Genomic DNA, 25,271 nt, shown 5'->3' with positions numbered 1-25,271 from the left:
TTTTGCTGTGACTCGCAACGTGTTGGACTGTTCGCTCTTCTTGCTTTTAATGACCTCTGTGTGTGTGTATGTGCATGCAGACATGCAGACATGTATGTGTGTGTGTGGGGGGTGACTCAGAAAAGGTGTAGCTATTTGTGGGGGCAGGGAAGATTGTTTGTGATCAGGAGGTGATGAGGGGGTGCACACACACATAGCGAGGCAAGGCGTTGAGGAATGCACAGATTAATACGGCAAACTGTAATTTTGCTCCCCACTTGTGCGCCTTTGGCCCCAGGCGATGAGCTGTTTGGTGAAGAATGTCGCCGGCGCAGGAGCACCTTCACACGGAATTACCGTCTTCGTGAAAAGACATGTCGGACATTTCGCGTAAAGGCACATGGTCAGATGTGACTGTGGCATTGTTTTCATACTGCCAAACAGGGAAAAAGCATCGCTGAACTTGCCAAACGTCTGGCTGCGGAGTGAAGGGTATAGGCTAAACGGGGGATTGCATAACTCCACTCAAACTAACAAAATGAGGCCTGTAGTGGACTCCTAGTACTTCAGTACTGATACTGCTGCTGCTGCTGCTGCTGCAGCTTCAGCATGTCGGCTGACAGGCTGTAAAACAGCTGCTGTGTGCAGATGGGATTATATCTGACAGGCCTCAGCCCTGTGGGTGCTGAGGGGCTTGAGCACACATAATATCTGTTAACCCAAATCTCCTCTCCCCCACCTCAAAAACCCAACTAAAGGCGCCCGGGCAGCGTAGCGGTCTAGTCCGTTGTCTACCAACACGGGGATCACCAGTTCAAGTCCCTGTGATACCGCCGGCTTGGTCGGGCGTCCCTAAGGACACAATAGGCCGTGCCTGCGGGTGGGTAGCCGGATATGGGTATGTGTCCTGGTCACTGCACTAGCGCCTTCTGTGGTCGGTTGGGGTGCCTGTTCAGAGGGGAGGGGGAACTGGGGTGATCCTCTCACGCGCTACGTCCCCCCCGGTGAAACTCCTCGCTGTCAGGTGAAAAGAAGCAGCTGGCAACTGCACGTGTATTGAAGGAGACGTGGTAGTTTGCAGCCCTCCCAGGATCGACAGAGGAGGTGGAGCAGCGACCGGCACAGCTCGGAGGAGTGGAGTAATTGGCCAGATACAATTGGCCTAAAATAATAAGATTGCTGAAATCTCCATTTTCACTTGTATTACAGCGAGCGTCAAAGGACAGGATATTGTGTTGCTGTAAAGCCCCCTGAGACAAATTTGTTATTTGTGATATTGGGCTATACAAATAAAATTGACTTGACTTGGTTGTGTTACCGATCGTCAGATAAAATAAGGCAAACGCGTGATGTCTGATTTTAACTTTGTGACTTTAACCAAGGCCGTTGCTCACGTTCACCTCCCCGTTCCACCTAACGGGTTTCTATAGTCTAACTTGTATTAAATCTGAAATGTTCAAGACTACAGACTCTCAGAGGTTTGATAAGTAGGTCTCCAAAAAACATCAGACAAATAAGGGTTTTAATGTGTGGTATGATCATCTAAAAAATCCAAGTTTAAGGTCATTTAAAGGACACTATTTAAGCTTTTTTGAGGAAGAGCAAACAGGAAATATTCAAACTAGTCACCCTTTAAGATGAGAACTCACAAACATTTTGCATCTTGCGTCTGTTTAGTTTCCCCGTGGTATAAGTCACGGCAAATCAGACAGGCGCTGGCCAAGAGGATGTCACAACACAGGAGAGCTAACACGTCAGACCAGGACTCCACAGTCTACACCGTCTACAGGCCAGTGGCCACTCTTTCAGGGATGAGAATGTGCACATCCTTGATAGGGAGAAAAACGCCGGTTTGAACGGGGATTCAAAGAGGCCACCTATGTGAAGCGGGAACGACCATCCCTGGGCGGGGGGGGGGGGGCTAAGAGTACATCTGTCCCCATTCTACAATGCTGTGGTTGAAAACATTCCCAGATCCTCTGAGAATAGTACACATGGCTACTGAAACTCTAGTTAATGGTCACAGTAATTTGCATGTGAAACTGGTCGTTGGTTTCGGTCGTTATGCCACTGTATTGTTTATAAGGGTGGGATACCTGCAGTCAGTTGAGACTGAAGAGGTCACTTAGATGAGTGATGAAACGTATCCGTCAATAAACGTTGTATCCAGATGAACTGATTCAACTTTGTTTGAGACCCTCCAGAAAGTCCCAGTTGCCGAACAGCAGGGTGGCTCAAGCTGCAGCCTTTTTGTGCAGATGGAAAGTATTGTTTTAACCCAGCCACTGAGGATGCACAAGTTAGTACATTCTTGGTGCCGGTCCCAAGCCTGGATAAATGGGGAGGGCTGCATCAGGGAGGGCATCTGGCATAAAATGTTTGCCAAATCAAATATTCATTCATTCATTCATTCATTCATTATCTAAACTGCTTATCCTTACTCAGGGTCGTGGGGATGCTGGAGCCTATCCCAGCAGTCATTAGGCGACAGGCGGGGAGACACCCTGGACCGGCCGCCAGACCATCACAGGGACCAAATCAAATATCCGGATCATAAATCAGATTTCCATACCAGATCGGTCAAGGCCCGGGTTACCAACGACCACCGCTGGTACTGTGGGCCAGCAGGGTACCGGTGGAAACTATGCTACTGTTGAACAAAGGAGAAGGAGAGGGGGAAGGCATGTCCAGAGGCAGCGGGAGAGGAGGAAGTGTAGTGTATTGCTGAGTGTGGAGGTTGGAGTTGGAACTTTGAATGTTGGCACTATGACTGGTAAAGGGAGAGAGCTGGCTGATATGATGGAAAGAAGGAAGGTAGGTATACTGTGTGTGCAAGAGACCAGGTGGAAGGGGAGTAAGGCCAGGAGTATCGGAGGTGGGATCAAACTCTTCTACCATGGTGCGAATGGGAGGAGAAATGGGGTAGGGGTCATTCTGAAGGAAGAGTGTGCTGGAGGTGAGGAGAGTGTCAGACAGAGGGATAAATATGAAGCTGGGAATCGAAGGTGTGTTGATGAATTCTGGAGTGAGTTGGATGAAGTGGTGGAGAGGGTACCCAAGGAGGAGAAAGTGGTGATTGGAGCGGACTTCAGTGGGGATGTTGGTGAAGGGAACAGAGGTGATGAGGAGGTGATGGGTAGGTATTGATGGGTAGCCATTGGGTAGGTATTGATTGGGTAGGTAAATGGTAGGTGATGGGTAGCCATTTCCATCCTTCCAAAAGGATGGAAATGGCTGTGGTGAATACATATTTCAAGAAGAGGGGGGAACACAGGGTGACTTAGAAGAGTGGATAAAAGTGCACACAGGTGGCCTATATCTTATGGTGAAGGCGCGATCTGAAAGGGATTGGAGACTGCAAGGTGGTTTCAGGGGATAATGTAGATAGGCAGCATCGGATGATGGTCTGTAGGATGACTTTGGAGACCAAGAAGAGGAAGAGCGTGAAGGCAGAGCCAAGGATCAGATGGTGGAAGTTGAAGAAGGAAGACTGTTGTGTGGAGTTCAGGCAGGAGTTAAGACAGGCACTGGGTGGTGGTGAAGAGTTGCCGGACGGCTGGGCAACCACTGCAGAAATAGTGAGGGAGACAGCTAGGAAGGTACTTGGTGTGTCATCAGGACAGAGGAAGGAAGACAAGGAGACTTGGTGGTGGAATGAGGAGGTACAGCAAAGTATACAGAGGAAGAGGTTGGCAAAGAAGAAGTGGGATAGTCAGAGTGATGAAGAAAAAGCGATGAGAGAGGTGGCAAAGGAAAAGGCGTATGGTGAGTTGTATAACAGGTTAGACACTAAGGGAAGGAGAAAAGGACTTGTACCGACTGGCTAGACAGAGGGACCGGGCTGGGAAGGATGTGCAGCAGGTTAGGGTGATCAAGTAAAGAAGCAGAAATGTGCTGACAAGCAAGGAAAGTGTGCTGAGAAGGTGTAAGGAGTACTTTGAGGGGCTGATGAATGAAGAAAATGAGAGAGAGAGAAGGTTGGATGATGTGAGGATAGTGAATCAGGAAGTGCGGTGGATTAGCAAGGAGGAAGTGAGGGCAGGTATGAAGAGGATGAAGAGTGGAAAGGCAGTTGGTCCTGATGACATACCCGTGGAGGCATGGAGATTTTTAGGAGAGATGGCAGTGGAGTTTTTAACTAGATTGTTTAACACAATCTTGGAAAGTGAGAGGATGCCTGAGGAGTGGAGAAGAAGCATACTGGTACCGATTTTCAAGAACAAGGGCGATGTGCAGAACTGTAACAACTACAGAGGTATAAAGTTGATCAGCCACAGCATGAAGATTTGGGAAAGAGTAATAGAAGCTAGGTTAAGATGAGGAAAGGTGATCATTAGCAAGCAGCAGTATGGTTTCATGCCAGGAAAGAGCACCACAGATGCCATGTTTGCTTTGAGAATGTTGATGGAGAAGTGTAGAGAAGGCCAGAAGGAGTTACGTTGTGTGTTCGTGGATTTAGAGAAAGCATATGACGGAGTGCCGAGAGAGGAGGTGTGGTATTGTATGAGGAAGTCAGGAGTTGCAGAGAAGTATGTAGGAGTGGTGCAGGATATGTATGAGGGAAGTGTGACAATGGTGAGGTGTGCGGTTGGAATGACAGATGGGTTCAAGGTGGAGGTGGGATTACATCAAGGATCGGCTCTGAGCCCTTTCTTGTTTGCAATGGTGGTGGACAGGTTGACGGACAAGATCAGGCAGGAGTCTCCATGGACTATGATGTTTACAGATGACATTGTGATCTGTAATGAGAGTAGGGTGCAGGTGGAGGAGAGCCTGGAGAGGTGGAGGTATGCACTGGAGAGAAGAGGAATGAAAGTCAGTAGGAGCAAGATGTGTGAATGAGAGGGAGGCCAGTGGAATGGTGAGGATGCAAGGAGTAGAGGTGAAAAAGGCGTAGGAGTTTAAATACTTGGAGTCAGCTGTCTCAAGTAACAGGGAGTGCAGAGGAGAGGTGAAGAAGAGTGTGCAGGCAGGGTGGAGTGGGTGGAGAAGAGTGTCAGGAGTGATTTGCGACAGAAGGGTATCAGCAAGAGTTAAAGGGAAGGTTTACAAGATGGTAGTGAGACCAGCTATGTTATATGGTTTGGAGACAGTGGCACTGACGAAAAGACAGGAGGTGGAGCTGGAGGTGGCAGAGATGAAGATGATAAGATTTTCATTGGGAGTGACGAAGAAGGACAGGATTAGGAACGAGTATATTAGAGGGACAGCTCAGGTTGGACGGTGTGGACACAAAGCAAGAGAGGCAAGATTGAGATGGTTTGGACATGTGTGGAGGAGAGATGCTGGGTATATTGGGAGAAGGATGCTGAATATGGAGCTGCCAGGGAAGAGGAGAAGAGGAAGGCCAAAGAGGAGGTTTATGGATGTGGTGAGGGAGGACATGCAGGTGGCTGGTGTGACAGAGGAAGATGCAGAGGACAGGAAGAGATGGAACCGGATGATCCGCTGTGGCGACCCCTAATGGGAGCAGCCGTAAGTAGTAGTAAAGTGTTTTTTTTAAAACATTGCCTCGTTATTAAGAGTCTATTTGTTGTTGTTGAGTTAAAGCCGAACAAGGATGGGTGGCGATATATGATTGCTTATGGCAGAAACAGGCTTGTACTGTCTCATAAAGAATTCCCTTGACTCACTGGATTATTTTGCTCCTAAATTTGTTGAGCACTTTCCCTACCGTTGAGTGGTTCTTTTAACAAAGTTTATATATATATAGACTATATATATATATATATGTGTGTGTGTGTGTGTGTGTGTGTGTGTGTGTGTGTGTGTGTTTGTGTGTGTATATATATGCTGGGATGGGCTCCAGCATCCCTGTGGCACTGAGTAGGATAAGTGGCTTGGATAGTGGATATATATATATATATATATATATATATATATACATATATATATATATATACATATATACATATATATATCCATTTCCATCCATAATTATTATTATATATTATTCATTATATATTATATTATATTCATCCATTATTATTATATCCATTGGGCCTTAGGCGGGGAGACACCCTGGACAGGCCGCCAGTCCATCACAGGGCCCACACACACACACACACACACACACACACACACACACACACACACACATACCTAGGGACAGTTTAGTATGGCCCATTCACCTGACCTTCATGTCTTTGGACTGTGGGAGGAAACCGGAGCAGACACGGAGAGAACATGCAAACTCCACACAGAGGACGACCCGGGACGACCCCCAAGACTGGACAACTCCAGGGCACGAACCCAAGACCCTCTTGCTGTGAGGCGACCGCGCTAACCACTGCACCACCGTGCTGCTTAGGAACATGGTTTGCGAGCCACTGTATGTTTCCAAATTGTGTCTTTCAGAATGCTGAAGCCCTGCTTAACGATGCCGATCCTGCCGTGGTCCAGTAGGAGCTCATGGAGAGCTTCGGGTGTTCTTCCTAAACCAGCTGATTTGGGCACAATTACAGAACTGATATGTTAGTCCGCCTCCGTCTGTGAAATTTAAGTTATCTCACTGTTTTAACCGTAATTTTACTCTTAACATAATTTCATTCTTTGAACTCAATATTTGGTGAGTCCGCCACAAAAAAACACCTCCGCAGGTGGGTCTCGGTGAACTTGCATTACACACTGTTAACCTGTGAGCCTGTTAGATCCAGTCCAGCCTTTCTTTGAACTGTCCCTTGTGATCTAATTATGTAAATAAACAAACTAAACTTCCATATCTCGTCTCCTACCCTTTTTCAGATTGTTTTGACGGATGTATGAACAGAATTTACATACATGTTATCGGAGTTTCAAGGGTGGATTTCGTGTCCTGAACTTGACTTTATACGTCAAAAAAGTAAGTACAAAACAAGATAAAATAAAACAAGATACAACAGGAACAATCTACAGCGGGACCGAAAACTAAAGCACTTATGATCCTAATTCTTTCTGGAGGTGGTAGATATTGTCTCAGAGAGTATGGGAAAAATCCCAGAAAATTAAAATCATGCATAATTATGCATAAATATGCAAAATATGCATTTTTCTAAAAATGGCTAAAAACCACTTTTCTCTGCATTTCAGATGATTCTGAGCAACTTTGATTTTTTTCACCTATATATAAAAAAATGTTATGGGACAGAAATGTTTTGGCATTATGCAAAATGATATGCATTTTTGCAAAAATGCACTTATGATCCTAATTTTTTTTGGAGGTGGTAGGTATTGTTCCAGAGAGGACCAGAAAAATAGCAGAAAATTCAAATATAATTATAATAATTATGCATAATTATGCATTTTCTAAAAATGGCTAAAACCCACTTTTCTCGGCATTTCAGGTGATTCTGAGCATTTGGGGGGAGGGGGTTGGAGTGGGGGGGGGGGTTTAGGGGCGGAGGGAAGGCGGTTAGCTGACAGGATGAAGAGGAGGGAGATTTAGACGGGTGGAGAACCAAACCGCTACATTGTAGCGGGGTTCTTCTAGTATATACAATAAAATAGATCTGTGTGTCTAGACATGTACATGTATGTCTGTGTGTTTATACTGTATGTATAAGGCTTATACTGTATGTATACGCCTTATACTGTATTTATACTGTATGTATAAGGCTTATACTGTATGTATAAGCCTTATACTGTATGTATAAGGCTTATACTGTATGTATAAGCCTTATACTGTATGTATAAGCCTTATACTGTATGTATAAGCCTTATACTGTATTTATACTGTATGTATAAGGCTTATACTGTATGTATAAGCCTTATACTGTATGTATAAGGCTTATACTGTATGTATAAGCCCAACAAGCTGTGTCTTAGTTCTGAAGCAAAGCACGCTGCAACTCTGGATCAGAGTTAATGGGAGTCCAAGGGCTGGTCCCTGGTGCCCGGTGCTGGTTGGCAGAGACTTGGTCTGGCCTCATGGAAAATCCCCTCACCTTTATCCTTTACGAAGTGCCGCGGATCGGGAGTCTGGTGCTGTTTCTAAAATATGCAGACTTGAACCTTGTGAATGTGGGCTATACAAAGAAACTCGACTAGTTTTTTTTTGGCGCTTACTTGCGTTGTCGCCTCCTGACTGTCCAGCAGGTGGCGGCAGTCAATTCAACGAGCCGCGACGAGCGCGTGTGACGTAGGAAGGAAACGGAAACTCGTCACTTAATGTTAGTCAGCCTTTGTTTATGATGGGGCGCTGGCAGGTCGAACAGTTCCGTTTAATTTGGCTAATGTTGCCCACTCTGTTGGAAAACGACCCCCGTGTGCCGTTAAATCCGTAAACGGCTACAACAATTCGGACTTGAGCCTAGTTTTTTGGCGCTTACTTGCGTTGTCGCCTCCTGACTGTCCAGCAGGTGGCAGCAGTCAACTCAACCAGCCGCGACGAGCGCGTGTGACGTAGGAAGGAAACGGAAACTCGTCACTTAATGTTATTCAGCGTTTGTTTATGATGGGACGCTGGCAGGTCGAACAGTTCCGTTTAATTTGGCTAATGTTGCCCACTCTGTTGGAAAGCCACCCCCGTGTGCCGTTAAATCCGTAAACGGCTACAACGGTTCGGACTTGAGCCTAGTTTTGTGGCGCTTACGTGCGTTGTCGCCTCCTGACTAGAGTCTTACTGGTATCCTGTTAACTCTTCGTTTAGCACACGCATAAAAGCGTGTGCTTAAACGAAATGGTAAAATTCTGACAATTCGTCACACGCCCGCTGGATAAAACAACGGTACTTCTCTTTTTTTTCTTTTTTTTTACTTTACGGTTTGACTCTCGGACCCCCTGCGCCCCAGAAGTGGAGCGAAACGGGTCCCCCCGGCTGAGTTACCATGAGCTCGGAGCGCCAGAGCGACGCGGAGGACGCCGACGAGTCGCAGGACAGGCCCAACAGCAGCGTGTCCGACAAGGAGGAGGACCCCGACATCGACGATTCGGACGATGTGGAGGAGGTGGAGGAGGAGGAGGAGGACGGCCCTCGGGGGATTTCTCTGGCCCCGGCGTGTAGCGGCGAGGACGGTCGCGACCGCAGTGCGAGGTCGCCGGCGACCGACTCGCAGGCTCCGCCTGTCACCGGGTCGAAGACGGGGAAGGGTGCCGGCGCTAGTCCGGTCAGCAACGCCGGTAACAGCCTGTTTCTGTGGTTGCAAAGCAGGACTATTAGAAGAGGTCTCTTCGTGGACCCAGCCAGGGATAACTATCGGACGATGACGAACTTGTACAGCTCAATGAATCCGGCCGCGGACTCGGTGAACTTGAGCACTCAGACCCACGGGGCCGTGTTTAATCTGGAGTACTCTCCGGATGGGTAAGGAAGCGCCCGCGCATTCACAGCTGTAGTTCTTACTGGCTAGCGGGGTCCTGGGAGCGACGGGTACCTCAAAAAGGGATATTACAACGATGTTTTAGTGCCGGTGTGGGGCGGCGTGGCTCCGGGGGGGGGGCGGGTCGTATAGTAATCGTAAGGTTCCTGGTTCGATCCCCCGGCTCCTCCAGAGAGCGTGCCGAAGTGTCCTTGAGCAAGACACCGAAACCCTAACTGTTCCCGATGAGCAGGTTGGCGCCTTGCATGGCAGCCTCCACCATCGGTGTGTGTCGCATAGGTGAATGTGAACCACGCGTTGAGTGGTCGGTCCACTGGAAACGTGCTCTTTAAGTGCAAGTTCGTTTAATGTTTACCGATTCATTACATAACTGCGATTTTCCCAAATATCACACTTGCATTTGACATTCAAAGTAACAGGGGGTGCAGAAGAAGAGAGTGCAGGCAGGGTGGGGTGGGTGGAGAAGAGTGTCAGGAGTGATTTGTGACAGCAAGAGTTAGATGGTTGTGAGACCAGCTATGTTGTATGGTGTGGAGACAGTGGCACTGATGAAAAGACAGGAGGTGGAGCTGGAGGTGGCAGAGGTAAAGATGCTAAGATTTTCATTGGGAGTGACGAAGAAGGACAGGATTATGAATGAGTATATTAGAGGGACAGCTCAAGTTGGGCGGTTTGGAGGCAAAGCAAGAGAGACCAGATTGAGATGGTTTGGACATGTGTGGAGGAGAGATGCTGGGTATATTGGGAGAAGGATGCTGAATATGGAGCTGCCAGGGAAGAGGAGAAGAGGAAGGCCAAAGAGGAGGTTTACGGATGTGGTGAGGGAGGACATGCAGGTGGCTGGAGTGACAGAGGAAGATGCAGAGGACAGGAAGAGATGGAAACGGATGATCTAGTAGTAGTAGTTGTTGTAGTAGACGCTTGCATTTGACATGACGATTTTTAAAAGGCACCAACGAAATGTATCTATTCTAAGCTTTGTGTTACAAAAGGTGAAAGAATAATTCTGGTTTTACATAACCCAGGTCATATTTCTGTAGTTTTTGCTATCATGCATATCAGTTATGATGTAACTTTACTCACTGGCTTCATTGTGGAGATCTTGGATATACAGGACCACCGCTTTGCAATGCTGTCTAATGAGACAACTGAACACAAGCAGTCTGATTCAACTTAATTATCGAAACCATGCATTTGGAAGTGAAAACAAAATGTCCTAAATGTTATTGTTATTATCAGTTGTCAGTTACATTGCTGTGCTACCTCCTGGTTCAGCTTGCATGAATGATCAGTCTATACTTACTGTAGGTGGTAGTGCTCAACAACTTAGCAACTGAGAAGTCATAGATAATGGGAAATCAAGTACAGGAGGCGGCACGGTGGCACAGTGGTTAGCGCGGTCGCCTCACAGCAGGAAGCTCCTGGGTTTGAGCCCCAGGGTTGCCCAACCTTGGGGGTCATCCCAGGTCGTCCTGTATGTGGAGTTTGCATGTTCTCCCCGTGTCTGCGTGGGTTTCCTCCAGGTGCTCCAGTTTCCTTCCGCAGTCCAAAGACATGTAGGTCAGGTTAATCGGCCATACTAAAATTGTCCCTGGGTATGAATGAATGTATGTGTGTGTATGTGTGTGTGTGTGTGTGTGTGTGTGTGTGTGTCAGCCCTTTGATGGACTGGCGGCCTGTTCAGGGTGTCTCCCCGCCTGCTGCACAATGACTGCTGGGATAGGCAAGGGATAGGCACTGTCATGCGAGAACCGTCTCATAATGGGTATGCAATTGTCACAGAGAAAACAATAAGCACTGCACTCCACGGTCTCCATGCACGACCACCCATTACTGAAGAAAAGACATGCTGAAGCTCGTTTGGAGTTTGCTACACAACATTTTGAGAAGCCTGAAGATTACTGGAAGAATGTGGTGTGGTCAAACAAGACAAAGATGGGGTATATTAGGAGAAGGATGCTGAATATGGAGCTGCCAGGCAAGAGCAAAAGAGGAAGGCCAAAGAGGAGGTTTATGGATGTGGTGAGGGAGGACATGCAGGGGGCTGGTGTGACAGAGGAAGATGCAGAGGACAGGAAGAGATGGAAACGGATGATCTGCTGTGGCGCCCCCTAACGGGAGCAGCCGAAAGTAGTGGTAGTAGTAGATTAGCACAAAACTTTAAAGTAGAGGAAAACTAAGAGTATCTAATGCTATATGTGAGAGTATCTACATATCTAATATATCTTACATGTGAAATAAGGAGTTATGACATGATAAATATCGTGCTGTAGAGAATGTTTTCTTCATGCTTGTCTTTTCCAATCAGGTCTGTGTTGACCGTGGCCTGCGAGCAGACCGAGGTGCTCTTGTTTGACCCCATCTCATCCAAGCACATAAAAACCCTGGTGGAGGCCCATGAAGACTGTGTCAACAACATAAGGTATTTTTTTCCCCCATTTTTCAGGGGCACATTTACCACTCAGCCTTCCTCTTTACAGTATTGCTCCTTTTCTCATTCAGGATTTCAGGGACTTTTTTGGGGGGCCTTTGGAACTACACTATGCCTTAATTGTCAGCATTGTTGCCTCATGGCAAGAGTTACGGGTTAAATCTTCGCCCTTCTGTCCTCAGCATGTTTGCTTTGGCTTCCTCTGGCAGTACAAAAACATGTATGTTAGCTGAATTAGGTGTGGGCTGTTTAGTCTCCAACTCAAACTTTAGCCTAGTGCGATAGAGAGGTCTCCCTGCCTGTTGGAGAGAAAACCCCAAAAAAAAAACACATGGCCCTCCATGGCACACAGTAGAGTATCACTGGTGAAGAGGCGCCCCTCTTCTATGTAAATGACAGGATTTCTGCTTTTCAGCCCTTCAAATGGTTCTTTTTATTTGCCCCTCACAGATTTTTGGACAATCGCCTTTTTGCCACCTGTTCCGATGACACTACGATTGCATTATGGGACCTCCGCAAACTGAACTCAAAGGTTTGCTCGTTGCACGGCCACGCCAGCTGGGTGAAGAACATTGAGTATGACACGACCACGCGTCTCCTCGTCACGTCTGGCTTCGACGGCAACGTCATCACCTGGGACACTAATAGGTGTGTGTATGCTTGCATATCGAGGACTTGGAGTGTGAGTGAGTGTGCTGGCTTGGATATATTTCCGCGGTTTACATTTACAGGTATTGGTGGCACGGTGTTGTGTTGCAGTGGTTAGCGCAGTCGCCTCACAGCAAGAAGGTCCTGGGTTCGAGCCCCCGGGGTAGTCCATCCTTGTGGGGTCATCCCGGGTCGTCTTCTGTGTGGAGTTTGCATGCTCTCCCTGTGTCTGCGTGGATTTCCTCCCGCAGTCTAAAAACATGTAGGTCAGGTGAATCGGCCGTACTAAATTGTCCCTAGGTGTGTGTGTGTGTGTCTGTCTGTCTGTCTGTCTGTCTGTCTGTCTGTCTGTCTGTCTGTCTTATGTCTGTCTCTCTCTCTCGGCCCTGTGTTGGCCTGGCGGCCTGTTCAGCTTGTCTCCCCGCCCGCCGCCCAATACTGCTGGGATAGGCTGCAGTGACCCTGAGAGCAGGATAAGCGATTTGGATAACTGATGGATGGACATTTACAGATATGACTTATGTAGCACCTCTGATCAATTGCATGTTTTGTTGAAAACCTCTGTAGGGCACAATCTTATATGTGTCATCCTTGCACATTTTAATCCACAATTAGCAACCGTTTGCTTTCTGACATTTAAAAGAATGAAAGAGAAATTAGTGGCAAGTGCAAAAGTTGGGGCATCCTGTGAATGAGTAATTGGTAATAACAACTGTGTCATGAGTCAGCTTCCAGAAATCTCCTATAGCCAGTTAAGAGTCTTTCTATTCTTCAGGGGGTTTCCCTTTTCGCTGTGCAGAACTCCTCAATCTCAGAAATGTCCTGCTGTCTTTTAGCATGCATTTTTGAGAGCAGCCAGTGGTGTTAACATCTTAACATTGAAAATTGTACTTGGCCAACTACCCCACTCTTCCCGAGCCGTCCCAGTCGCTGCTCCACCCCCTCTGCTGATCTGGGGAGGGCTGCAGACTACCACATGCCTCCTCTGATACATGTGGAGTCGCTTCTTTTCACCTGACAGTGAGGAGTTTCAACGGGGGAACACAGCACGTGGGAGGATCACGCTATTCCCCCCAGTTCCCCCTCCCTCCTGAACAGGCACCCCGACCAACCAGAGGAGGCGCTAGTGCAGCGACCAGGACACATACCCACGTCCGGCTTCCCACCTGCAGACACGGCCAATTGTGTCTGTAGGGACGCCCAACCAAGCCGGAGGTAATATGGGGGTTCGAACCGGAGATCCCCATGTCGGTACTAGGCAACGGAATATGCCACCACACCACCCAAATGCCCCTATGCCACTGTATTGTTTATAAGGGTGGGGATACCTGCAGTAAGTTTAGACTGAAGAGGTCACTTAGATGAGTGATGCAAAGTATCTGTCTGTAAACATTGTATTCAAAAGAACTGATTCAACCTTCTTTGATTTACTTAGCTGGATTATTGATCATGCAGCAAGACAAACATTCGAAACCTTCGTATTTTGTTGCTGTCAGTCATTCATAGTTTGCTTTGATGTGGGTTTCGGGTCACTGCCTTGCTGAAACATCCAACTTCTTTTCAGCTTCAGTATCATTACTGACCTGTTACGTCAACAATTATTTCCTTTGAGAGTGGCTGCCACCCAACCACAAATCATCATAGATTCAATGCCCTGCTCAGAGGGAAACAATGGGACTTCTTCTGCCCTCCAGGCCAGGCAACACTGAATTGTTGTTTGTTTTAATAAGTGGTGAAATTTAAATTCAATTTACAGTTGATTTACATGCTTATGAGTGCTCTGGTTCCTCGTGTGACTCCATATACATGTTTATTTCCCCAGTCCATTTCATGTATTACAACTAAAGCAATGAGACAGGCTTTTTATATTATCTGTTGCTTCTTATATTTACTCACATTTTACGTTGTTTCATCCTTTTTTTTTAACTTGAGAACTTTTTTCTTTTTTTTATTTCAATTTTGTCTCAACTCTAAGCATTGCAGTGAGCAACTTGCCACATTGTGGGTATGTGGGAATTGCTTTGGGGAGATGAAACCGATTCTGAAGAACCTTCTTTAATCCTCATTCCTCTGCAGGTTCACAGAAGACGGCTGCCCTCACAAAAAGTTCTTCCACACGCGCTACCTTATGAGGATGCGCCTGACGTCGGACTGCTCCAAGATGCTCATCTCCACCTCTTCGGGTTATCTGCTCATCCTCCATGACTTGGACCTCACGCAGTCCCTGGAGGTGGGAAGCTACCGCATGCTGCGAGCACGACGCACTCCCCTCAGCTCAGGTGAGATCAGAAACTTCCCGTCGGTTTGTATTTTCCCTTTTTTTCCTTTGGGTTGTTCACGCACCTTTTAGTCTTGATCATTTTTTATTATTTTTTTGGATTTTTTTCCACCCCCCCAATTGTGTCCGGACAGTTACCCCACTCTTCTGAGTCATCCCGGTCGCTGCTCTACCCCCTCTGCTGATCCGGGGAGGGCTGCAGACTACCACATGCCTCCTCCGATACATGTGTAGTCACCAGCCGCTTCTTTTCACCTGACAGTGAGGAGTTTCGCCAGGGGGACGTAGCGGGTGGGAGGAACACACTGTCCCCCCCGAACAGGCGCCCAGGCCAACCAGAGGACCAGGGCACATACCCACATTTGGCTTCCCAGCTGCAGACACGGCCAATTGTGTCTTGAGGGATGCCCAACCAAGCCGGACGTAACACGGGAATTCAAACCGGCGATTCCCGTGTTGGTAGGCAACAGAATAGACCGCCACGCCAACTGGATGCCCCTTGATCGTTTATTCTGAATAGTGATTTAAATCATTGACCAAGGGGTGTTTTGCTGTTGTCTAGCCAAGCCATTCTGGACTCAGAAAATTCAGTGTCTTACCAGTTTTGTTATGAAACAGGTATTCTCAGCCAGGAGGTGCATGGTGAACAGTTTTTGTTCACGACTCATTCCTCTAAATAAACACATATGAATACAATTCATTTTTTTTTGCCGCAGTAATTTTGAATGTGTTTTAGTCTCCAGATCAGTCTTTTATCTTGGGTTGTTCTGGTGGCTTGACTGGGTGAGTGCGTGCCTTGTGGGCTCCAACCTGATAGTAGCTAACTGGAGTTTGACTTTCAGTTCAGGACCTTTGCTGCAAGTAACGTCATGTTCCCCTCTGCCCCTCTTCACCCTTTGCTTCCTGTCTCTCTCTACTGTCCGGACAAAGCAAAGCCTGAAACTCCCACAAATTTAAGGATGAAATCTGCCCTCTTTGTTCTTCCTCTAGATGGGGGCACATCAGCGTCCAGGTCCACTGGCACTCCTCGTCAGGGAAACGACTCCAGCAAAATCCACCCTCACAGAGAAGGTAAGAAAAACTTCTGGGATTTCACAGTTATGTTTTAATGAGAATGGACACAAAGTTCTGACACATACATTTTACATTATGTGTCAGAGAACATTACTGTCCACTTGGGCGGCACGGTTGGCCCAGTGGTTAGCGCTGTCGCCTCACAGCAAGAAGGTCCTGGGTTCGAACCCCGGGGTTGTCCAACTTTGGGGGCTGTGTGTGGAGTTTGCATGTTCTCCCCGTGTCTGCGGTGGGTTTTCTCCAGGTGCTCCAGTTTCCCCCCACCATCAAAAGAAACATGCATGTTAGGGTTAGTACTCCTGTCTGTGCCCCTGAGCAAGGCAATGGGGAAAGAACTGGAGTTGGTCCCTGGGCACAGCATGAAGGCGGCAGCCCACTGCTCCTAGCTAGGATGGGTTAATTTGCAGTAACTGAATTTCTCCAAGGGAATTAATAAAGGAAACTTTCATTCATAATTCATCTTCAGCCGCTTCTCCAGGGTCTGGTCGCGGTGGCAGCAAGCTAAGTAGGGCATTCCAGACGTCCCTCTCCCCGGCAACGCCCTCTAGCTCCTCCCGGGGGATCCCAAGGCGTTCCTGGGCCAGATTGGACATGTAGTCCCTCCAGCGAGTTCTGGGTCTACCCCGGGGTCTCCTCCCAGTTAGCCGTGCCCAGTAAACCTCCAAAGTAAGGCGCCCAGGAGGTATCCTAACCAGATGCCCGAACCGCCTCAACTGGCTCCTTTCGACGCGAAGGAGCAGCGGCTCTACTCCAAGCTGCCTCCGGATGTCCGAGCTCCTCGTACCTATCTCTAAGGCTGAGCCCAGACACCCTACGGAGGAAACTCATTTCAGCCGCTTGTATCCACGATCTCACCCTTTCGGTCACTACCCAAAGCTCATGGCCATGGGTGAGGGTCGGAACAAAGATTGACTGGTAAATTGAGAGCTTTGCCTTCCGGCTCAGCTCCTTCTTCACCACAATGGTCCGGTACAACGTCCGTATTACTGCTGATGCTGAACCAATCTGCCTGTCAATCTCCCGCTCCATCCTACCCTCACTCGTGAACAAGACCCCGTGATACTTGAGGCAACAACTCGTCCCCAACCCATCCCCATCCTCAACTCATAAAGGAAACTTAATTAAATAATTAAAACGTCAGTCAGTTTGCTGAGTGAGTCATCAAATGAAATCATATTGATGAGTTGAAAAGTATGTTTCCGTGTGAAATTTGCATTGGCTGTTTGAAAGCGGACATACTGCTTGAATAAAATTGGAATTTTTAGCAGTTAATCTTGTCAAGGTGTTAGCAGTTTTACAACCAGACATCACCAGTCAATCGCCACCATTTCATTTCTATGGGGTAAAAAATACTTAAAGTGGCCATATCATGCTCATTCCCGTTCTCTGTTTTTATTCTGGTGCTCCACTAGAGTAGCTTTGCATGATTCAGCGTTTTAAAAAAAATCCCCATCTTATACTGGCCCTTTTCCCGCCCCACAGTTCATTCTCTGTCTGAAACAGTCTGTTAGGCCTATTTTCTCTTTAGGCTCCCCTGCCTGAAAGCCCACTTTCTTCTGATCGGCCAACTTCCGGAAGCCTGCCCCGGGGCAGCACCCAGTGCTTGTTGTATCGAAATCACGACAAGCCGGTTCCGTAAGCAACCTATAAATCTACCTAGTAACATAATTCCCCCCCCCCTTTTTTTTTCTCCCCAATTAATTACCCCACTCTCCGAGCCGTCCCGGTCGCTGCTCCACACCCTCTGCTGATCCGGGGAGGGCTGCAGACGACCACGTGCCTCCACCGATACATGTGGAGTCGTCAGCCGCTTCTTTTCACCTGATGGTGAGGAATTTCGCCAGGGTGACATAGCGTGTGGGAGGATCACACTACCCCCCCCCCCCGGCCCGAACAGGCGCCCCGACCGACCAGAAGAGGCACTAGTGCAGCAACCAGGACACATACCCACATCCGGCTTCCCACCCACAGACACGGCCAATTGTGTCTGTAGGGACGCCCGACCAAGCCGGAGGTAACACAGGGATTCGAACCGGCGATCCCCATGTTGGTAGGCAACGGAACAGTCCGCCATGCTACCCGGACGCCCGTAATTTCTCATTCTTGATTGGCAATGGCAACTTCTCAAACCCATCCGTACATGTTTGAGCCTGAATACGATCCAGAATATGTGAGTAGATGGCACGAACATCCACAGCAACGAAGATTACAGCAGCACGTCTAAATACTACGCTCAGTACCTGCTTATTGTGCGACATAGGCTAACAGTGGCTTTACTCTTTCAGTCACAAGCCTTATGTAAAAAATGTTCTATATATGCCCTTGTTATCGGTGTACGTGTGAGAAATTCGCTAAAATGCCGACTGAAGTGGACAACGTCTGCTGTCAGGAAATAAAGGCTGCGTAGCGAGTAAAATGTTATTTTGCTCTCCCCACACGACTGTATAGTATCTCCCTGCATCATCAGTTATCTGTATGCTGGAGTACATTAAAAGCCTATAATACTACTCAAGTAGACCGTTTTGTGAGAATGTGTACCGAGAAGACCGTAGTTTGACAAGCCTTTGTTTTGGAATATCTTTGCGTGAGCGTAGCTGCTTTCGGTATCATAAAGATTATCGTTGATCGCTTATTATTTGAAAAAAAAAATGGTGTTTGGGGGATGGGGACGTTTATCCTCGGCCGTTGTGAAAATAACACTGGGATTTTGAGCGGATATGGTTGAAATAAAGTAATATATCTGACTGCTCGGTGCACAGCTGTATTGTTTTGTGCAAGTCACCGTTGGCTACCTACATAACTTCAGTTTCATTGTATAAGCCAATTGTCTGCACTGAAACTGTATTCGGCCTTTTGGTCCGATCAAGACAGACATTTCAGTGATATAATTTTACTTACAGCTCGCTCTTCTGACTCCTCAACACAGCCCTTTACAGATGGAACAGCCCCGTCTTTTAGCACTAGCCTAGCCGAAAGCCGAAAATCCAGCTTTACACTGGGCTCTGTTGGGGAGAGAGACGTGAACAAACAAAGGCATTGGCATATGGCTGTAGTGGGCCAGAAAAAGAAACTGTATCCAGTGTTGTCTGGCGCTTTCTTCTTCAGGAAAGCCAAACAAAGCGGAAGTCCAGCATTGAGCTGAGCCAGGTTCAGGAAGCAGTCCTCAGTAAAATGACAGGAACACAACAAAAGGTTGGCGTTGTACTGCTGAGGAATAGTTGTAAAAAGGATTTTTTCTTTTTCTTTTTTTGGATTTCCTCCCCTTTCTTCTCCCCAATTGTATCCGGCCAATTACCCCACTTTTCCAACCCGTCCCGGTCACTGCCCCACCCTCTCTTCCGATCCGGGGAGGGCTACAGACTACCACATGCCTCCTCCGATACATGTGGAGTTGCCAGCCACTTCTTTTCACCTGACAGTGAGGAATTTCACCAGAGGGACGTAGCGCATGGGAGGATCACGGTACTCCCCCCAGTCCCCCCTCCCCCACGGCCAATTGTGTCTGTAGAGACGCCCGACCAAACCAGAGGTAACACGGGGATTCAAACCGGGATCCTCATGGTGATAGAGCAATGGCATAGACCGCTACGCCACCCGATCGCCTTGGCAAAAAGGAATTTTAAGCACTTCTTTTTCATTTTGCCTTTCTTTGGAAGTCCATACAAAGGGAATTTGCCTTCGCACTGAAGAAAATACCATCTTCTCGACATTGCGATACCCACTAGCCACACTCTTCCTGGCCTCCGCTCAACCAAACTGAGTCCTCCCACCTGCGCTGTACCTAATTCTGGTTGAGGGTGGGCCAAACGAGCAGCTAGGCAGGGATGATGAAAATGTGTTACATAGTGACAGAGATGAGTAACGGAGGAAAACGCTGGACTACCGACAAGACGTTTTAGGCAGTTTTCTGTCGGCAAGAATAACTCCCTTTGGTGTGGACTTTGGGCTTTGTAACCCTGTAGACATTTTACGTGCACCTCTCAGCTATATAACACACTAAAGGAAAGGGAAAAACCCCAAAAAGCATTATTTTGCCACTTTAAAAAGAAGAGTCTCTATAAACCTAGGTAAGGAAAGTATATCAAAAAGGCGTATAACGCCATAATGCCCAACCGTTTTCACATTGAAATGTTGAGCTGAATGTGTTTGGAAATGTCGAGAATGATGGAAATGGCTTCTTTCTAGCCTGATGATCAGTCCGTTTTGACTCCTCTCAGGTCTTTCTCCAAGAAACAGTCTGGAGGTGCTGACCCCAGAGATCCCCGGAGAGAGGGACAGGGGCAACTGCATCACCTCCCTGCAGCTCCACCCCAAAGGCTGGGCCACGCTCATCCGCTGCTCCAGCAACATGGATGACCAGGAGGTGAGTGACTGTCAGTTTATTTGTATAGCCCAATATCACAAACCGTGACTGCCACGGTTGCCATTTTCAAACATTGTTATGTTTTTAATGTCCAGTTATAAAACAGCAGCTTTTATATCAACCATCAACTCATATGAGTTTCAAATTGACATGGGAACAAAGGCTCGGAAGGGTATCCTGTGTTGAATTCTATGTACAGTGCTGCTTGAAAGTATGTGAACCCCTTGAGCAGTTTAGATTTTTCTGTTGTTTTACCATGATTTTCTTATTCTATCATCACCAGTTTTTATGTATGAAATGTCAGATATATGTTTATCAGTTGCATGTACTTGTTTAGTGGGACTTGTTTAAGTAGCCCAAAAACTACATGAAACATGGAATTAGTGTATGTGCAAAAGTAAGTGAACCCCCAGCTGCATTGGTTAAGTCAAGCAGGTAACAGACTCGAGTGAAACACATTTGGGTGCTTAATTAATCATTTAAGCAGACCAATGAAATGAGACATCCTTGGGAAAGGGTTTGGCCTGCACGAATTAAAAGAGAGAGGAAACCAACCAAACCACTGTGGTCCCATACAAATCAACAATGCCGAGAGCAAAGGAGATATCCGAGGACATGAAGAAGAGGGTAGTGATAGCCCATCAGTCTGGGGAGGGATATAAGACCATCTCCAAAAGATTCCAGCTCGATCCATCCACTGTAAGACAAATAATTTACAAATGGAGGGCCTTCAACATGACAGCAACTCTGCCTAGAAGTGGACGCCCATCAAAACTATCACCCAGAAGCACCAGAAAAATAATAAATCAGGTAAAGGCCAACCCACACATCACCTCTAGAGAGTTGCAGACCTCTCTGGTAGCATCTGGGACAAATGTGCATGCGTCTACAATCAGACGAAAATTGAATAGCCGTGACATTCATGGGAGGGTTGCTAGAAGGAAGCCTCTGCTCTCAAAAAAGAACAAAGCTGCCCATTTCAACTTTGCCAGAGAGCACTTGGACAAACCAGAGACCTTCTGGAAGTCCATTCTCTGAACAGACGAGTCCAAAATAGAATTATTTGGTCACAATCAAAACCAACATGTTTGGAGAAAAGCCAACACTGCATATGAGGAAAAGAACCTCCTCCCAACAGTGAAGCATGGTGGTGGAAATGTGAAGGTCTGGGGCTGCTTTTCTGCTTCTGGACCTGGACGACTCCATATTATCCAAGGAACCATGAATTCTCCGGCATATCAACAAATTCTTGACCAGAATCTCCTGCCATCAGTCAGGGAGTTGACGCTGGGACGAAAATGGATTATGCAACAAGACAATGACCCAAAGCATTCCAGCAAAACTACAAAGGAATGGCTTCAGAGAAAGAGGATTCGTACTCTGGATAGGCCCAGTCAAAGTCCGGATCTTAATCCAATTGAAATGTTGTGGCGAGACCTGAAGAAGTTGGTACATACCAGATGTCCCTCCAACCTCTCTCAACTGGCTGAGTTCTGCAAGGAGGAGTGGGCAAAAATCCCCATAAGCAGATGCGAGAGACTGGTTAGTGGTTACAGAAGACGTTTGGTTGAAGTAATGGCTGCAAAAGGAGGAGCCACAAGCTACTAATACAAGGGTTCACATACTTTTGCACATGTTAAATTTTCAGTTTTTGTGAAAAAAACCACCTTTGTTGAATTAAATAATGAAAATATATCTCTTTTTGTGTGTGTGTCCATTATTTGGAAGGTGTGCTTTACAAATTGGGATTTGGATGTATGTGTAATAAGCTTATTTTAATGTTTTTTACAAAAACAGTGACGCTGTCTGGAGGGTTCACAAACTTTCAAGCAGCACTGTAAATACTGTGGCCTTTGAAATTATTTCAACTACTCAGCTGATGCTGTACAATAAGAGAGACTTTGCTGAGATTACCTGAACCTTCTGCTGTTCCTGGTGCTTTTTGGGAGGTTGAGACAAACAAGGGAGACCCCGGTCTCCCTTAAAAAATCAGTCCTAAGGGGCGTCCCAGTAGCATAGCGATCGATTCCGTTGCCTACCAACATGGGGATCAACAGTTCGAATCCCCGTGTTACCTTCGGCTTGGTCGGGCATCCATCCCTACAGACACAATTGGCTGTGTCTGCGGGTGGGAAGCCGGATGTGGGTATGTGTCCTAGTCGCTGCACTAGCGCCTCCTCTGGTCGGTCGGGGTACCTGTTCAGAGGGGAGGGGAAACTGGGGGGAATAGCGGGATCCTCCCATGTGCCACATCCCCCTGGCGAAACTCCTCACTGTCAAGTGAAAAGAAGCGGTTGGCGACTGACTCCACATGTATCAGAGGAGACATGTGGTAGTCTGCAGCCCTCCCCGGCTCGGCAGAGGGGGTGGAGCAGCGACCGGGACAGCTCGGAAGAGTGGGGTAATATGAGATCATGAAAATCAGATATAGAAGGTAGTAGAAAAAATAAGGCAGACATAGGTTAAGACAAATACAGCCCAAGAAGGTGAATATAGTGTTCTGTGAGTAATGGTTATGATATTCTGTAAGGACACTGAGGCCCTGACCTTTGTGCCCCTTTTGTCCCTGGTAATTTTGGTGGTGTTTGTGTTGAAGCTACATTGGAACGTTCCCTGAAGAAGAGGAACAAGTGTATTGTAACAACAAATTCTAAAGTATAGGTATACGAGTGAGTTTACGTTTTAACCCCTCGCTTTCTCCCCCTCCAGTGGACGTGCGTGTATGAGTTTCAGGAGGGTGCCCCCACACGGCCCCCCGTCTCCCCGCGCTGCTCCCTCCGCCTCACCCACTACATCGAGGAGGCCAACGTTGGGAGGGGCTACATCAAGGAGCTGTGCTTCAGCCCCGATGGCCGTTTGATCTGCTCGCCCTACGGCTACGGAGTGCGCCTCCTGGCTTTCGACCAGCGCTGTGCAGAGCTGGCCGACTGCCTGCCCGTCCAGACCAGCTGCCTTAAGGAGGTGCGCTCCATCTACTCACACAGCGATGTGGTGCTCACCACCAAGTTCTCCCCGACTCACTGCCAGCTAGCCTCAGGGTGTCTCAGTGGGCGTGTGGCCCTCTACCAGCCCAAATTTTAGCTTGAGGACAAGGGGGGCTGTCAAAAGAGGGACCCTATCCCGGACTGGAATCGAACTTTAGTTGCGATTGTTCTTGATGTTTTTGGGGGTTGATTTACTGTTCTTGGCAGAGCAGATGAGTGAGGGATTTATTGTGTTCGGCTAATTAGATAAACTAGTGCCATGTTCTTTGTTAGTCACAGTATACTAAGTTTACTTTTGGATACTTCTGGTGTCATTTTGGCAAACTGTGGCACCTACTTTTGGTGTCAAATTACACCCATCTTGGACCTGACGGATGATAAAATAAACCATTGGAATATTTGCATCTACAAAATGGCCCACGTCTGCTACACTGACTTCAGCTGTGGGTTGGAACCATCAGGAGGTGGGAAACCTAAATGGGAAAAAAAAGTTATAAAGGGGTGAAAACCATCTGATGATCCTAAGCAGACTGGTTGCAGCAGTCGTCTTCAGGTCAGGCTGTAACCAACCATAAAAACTGTAACCTTTATGACCCTGAACCGATTAAAAAGTGGAAAAACTAACTGTTTCCAAGAAAGTGGGCAGCAGCTCTTTGAAGGTTGGCTAAAAAGCCCAATTTAAAACAAGGGAAGGACTTTGGCAGTCTGAATCTCGCATCTCTTGGTCATCGTTGTTGAGATCAAGAGTTACAAAACCTCATCTCTCAAAAGTAAACTGATGTCTGTCAGTGTCCTGCCACTTTTTGCATACTAATGAACTAGACCCACAACTACAGCAGTAGCTCACCCAAGTTACAAGCTCCTTTCTGGGAGACAAAAGAAAAAAAAACCCAGCTAAGAATGCAAAGGACAGGTAAGAACCAAGAACAGACAAAAGTGGAAAAGGATGTACACCCCCCTATCTCCTACGCTGTCATTGACGGGCTCATTCAGCGTCCTCCTGAACTGAACATGTAGCCGTTTTCCACTGCTTCATGGCTTTCTATAGGTAGTGCTTCTCTGCTTCATGCAATCTGAACTCTGACCCCTTGCCGAAAGGACCTCTCCATCAACATCTATTCACTAGGGGTGGGAATCACTAGAGGCCCCACGATACAGTATTGTCACGATACTCAAGTCACAACACAATAGTACTGCGATTTTCAACATGTTGCGATATGATGAGTATTGTGATGCATATATTGCGATTTATTACCTTTTTTCAACTGCAATTTATGTCCCCATAGGAAACCTTTGTCACCGTCTGTTTTATATATGACCTCACCAGAAAGAAACTCAGCACCGCCATCTAGTGGACTAAAAAGCAGTTGATTTTATTATTGTAGTACTGTACAAAAGTTTAATTCGTATTAGCAATTTATGTAATAAAAGATCGATACTTGGTGTTCGTATATCGATACAATATTGTCACGCAAAATATATGCTTCTGCAACATGGAAGGAAACTTTGTACAGCCATTTATCTCAGTTGACCTGCTCAGAATGTGTTCTGACAGTTCAGTTCACGTTCAGTTCAGTCGGTTCCCAATTAAAACATCCTCCCCCTCATTTCGTGATTTCATGACATAACAATGAGGGAAATGAATCTAGTTATGCCTTGGGTGGTGCGGTGGCCCAGTGGTTAGCTCTGTCGCCTCACAGCAAGAAGGTCCTGGGTTCGGTTGGGGTTGGGGTTGGGGTTGGGGGGTCATCCCAGGTCGTCATCTGTGTGGTGTTTGCATGTTTTCCCCGTGTCTGCGGTGGGTTTTCTCCGGGTGCTCCGGTTTCCCCCACCATCAAAAAGACATGCATGTTAGGGTTAATGCTCCTGTCTGTGCCCCTGAGCAAGGCAATGGGAAAAGAAGCGGAGTTGGTCCCCAGGCGCAGCATGAAGGCGGCAGCCCACTGCTCCTAGCTACACGGATCACAGCAAGGATGGGTTCATTTGCAGATTTTCCCCAAGGGGATTAATAAAGGAAACTTAATTTTAACTTAATTTTAGTTTTGTTCAGAAAGCCAACCCAAATCCGTGTGTCTGGCATATCTAGATTGTATCCAGATTGATGTTAGAAAGTCTGGATGGCAAAAAAAACCCACATGAAATGCGATTTTTGCAAGTTGGGTCCAAACCACATTTGAAGGTCGTTTGAAATGCGATTCCAATTTCTACAGATGTGCCT

At 47.2% G+C, this 25,271-nt stretch overlaps 1 protein-coding gene across 1 annotated transcript; it reads left to right on the top strand.

The window, feature by feature from the left end:
- The first annotated feature begins 8,211 nt into the window (after positions 1-8,211).
- wdr32 (WD repeat domain 32) lies at positions 8,212-25,061 on the top strand. The gene is made up of 7 exons (XM_056296074.1): positions 8,212-9,259; positions 11,584-11,697; positions 12,157-12,354; positions 14,431-14,633; positions 15,623-15,703; positions 19,924-20,069; positions 22,779-25,061. Exons 1-7 carry the CDS (start codon positions 8,784-8,786, stop codon positions 23,148-23,150), a joined length of 1,590 nt encoding a protein of 529 aa, XP_056152049.1. The 5' UTR covers positions 8,212-8,783; the 3' UTR covers positions 23,151-25,061.
- The last annotated feature ends 210 nt before the right edge of the window (positions 25,062-25,271 follow it).

The sequence above is a fragment of the Lampris incognitus genome, chromosome 16 (assembly GCF_029633865.1).
Source record: "Lampris incognitus isolate fLamInc1 chromosome 16, fLamInc1.hap2, whole genome shotgun sequence".
Taxonomy (NCBI): Eukaryota; Metazoa; Chordata; class Actinopteri; order Lampriformes; family Lampridae; genus Lampris; species Lampris incognitus.
This window is presented reverse-complemented; position numbering and strand designations above follow the sequence as displayed.

Excerpts from the sequence above, each read along its gene's own strand:
- wdr32 (XM_056296074.1), top strand. The coding sequence starts at position 8,784 with ATGAGCTCGGAGCGCCAGAGCGACGCGGAGGACGCCGACGAGTCGCAG. Across the intron at positions 12,355-14,430 it reads ATCACCTGGGACACTAATAG|GTTCACAGAAGACGGCTGCC; the intron begins GTGTGTGTATGC and ends ATTCCTCTGCAG. Across the intron at positions 20,070-22,778 it reads GCAACATGGATGACCAGGAG|TGGACGTGCGTGTATGAGTT; the intron begins GTGAGTGACTGT and ends CTCCCCCTCCAG.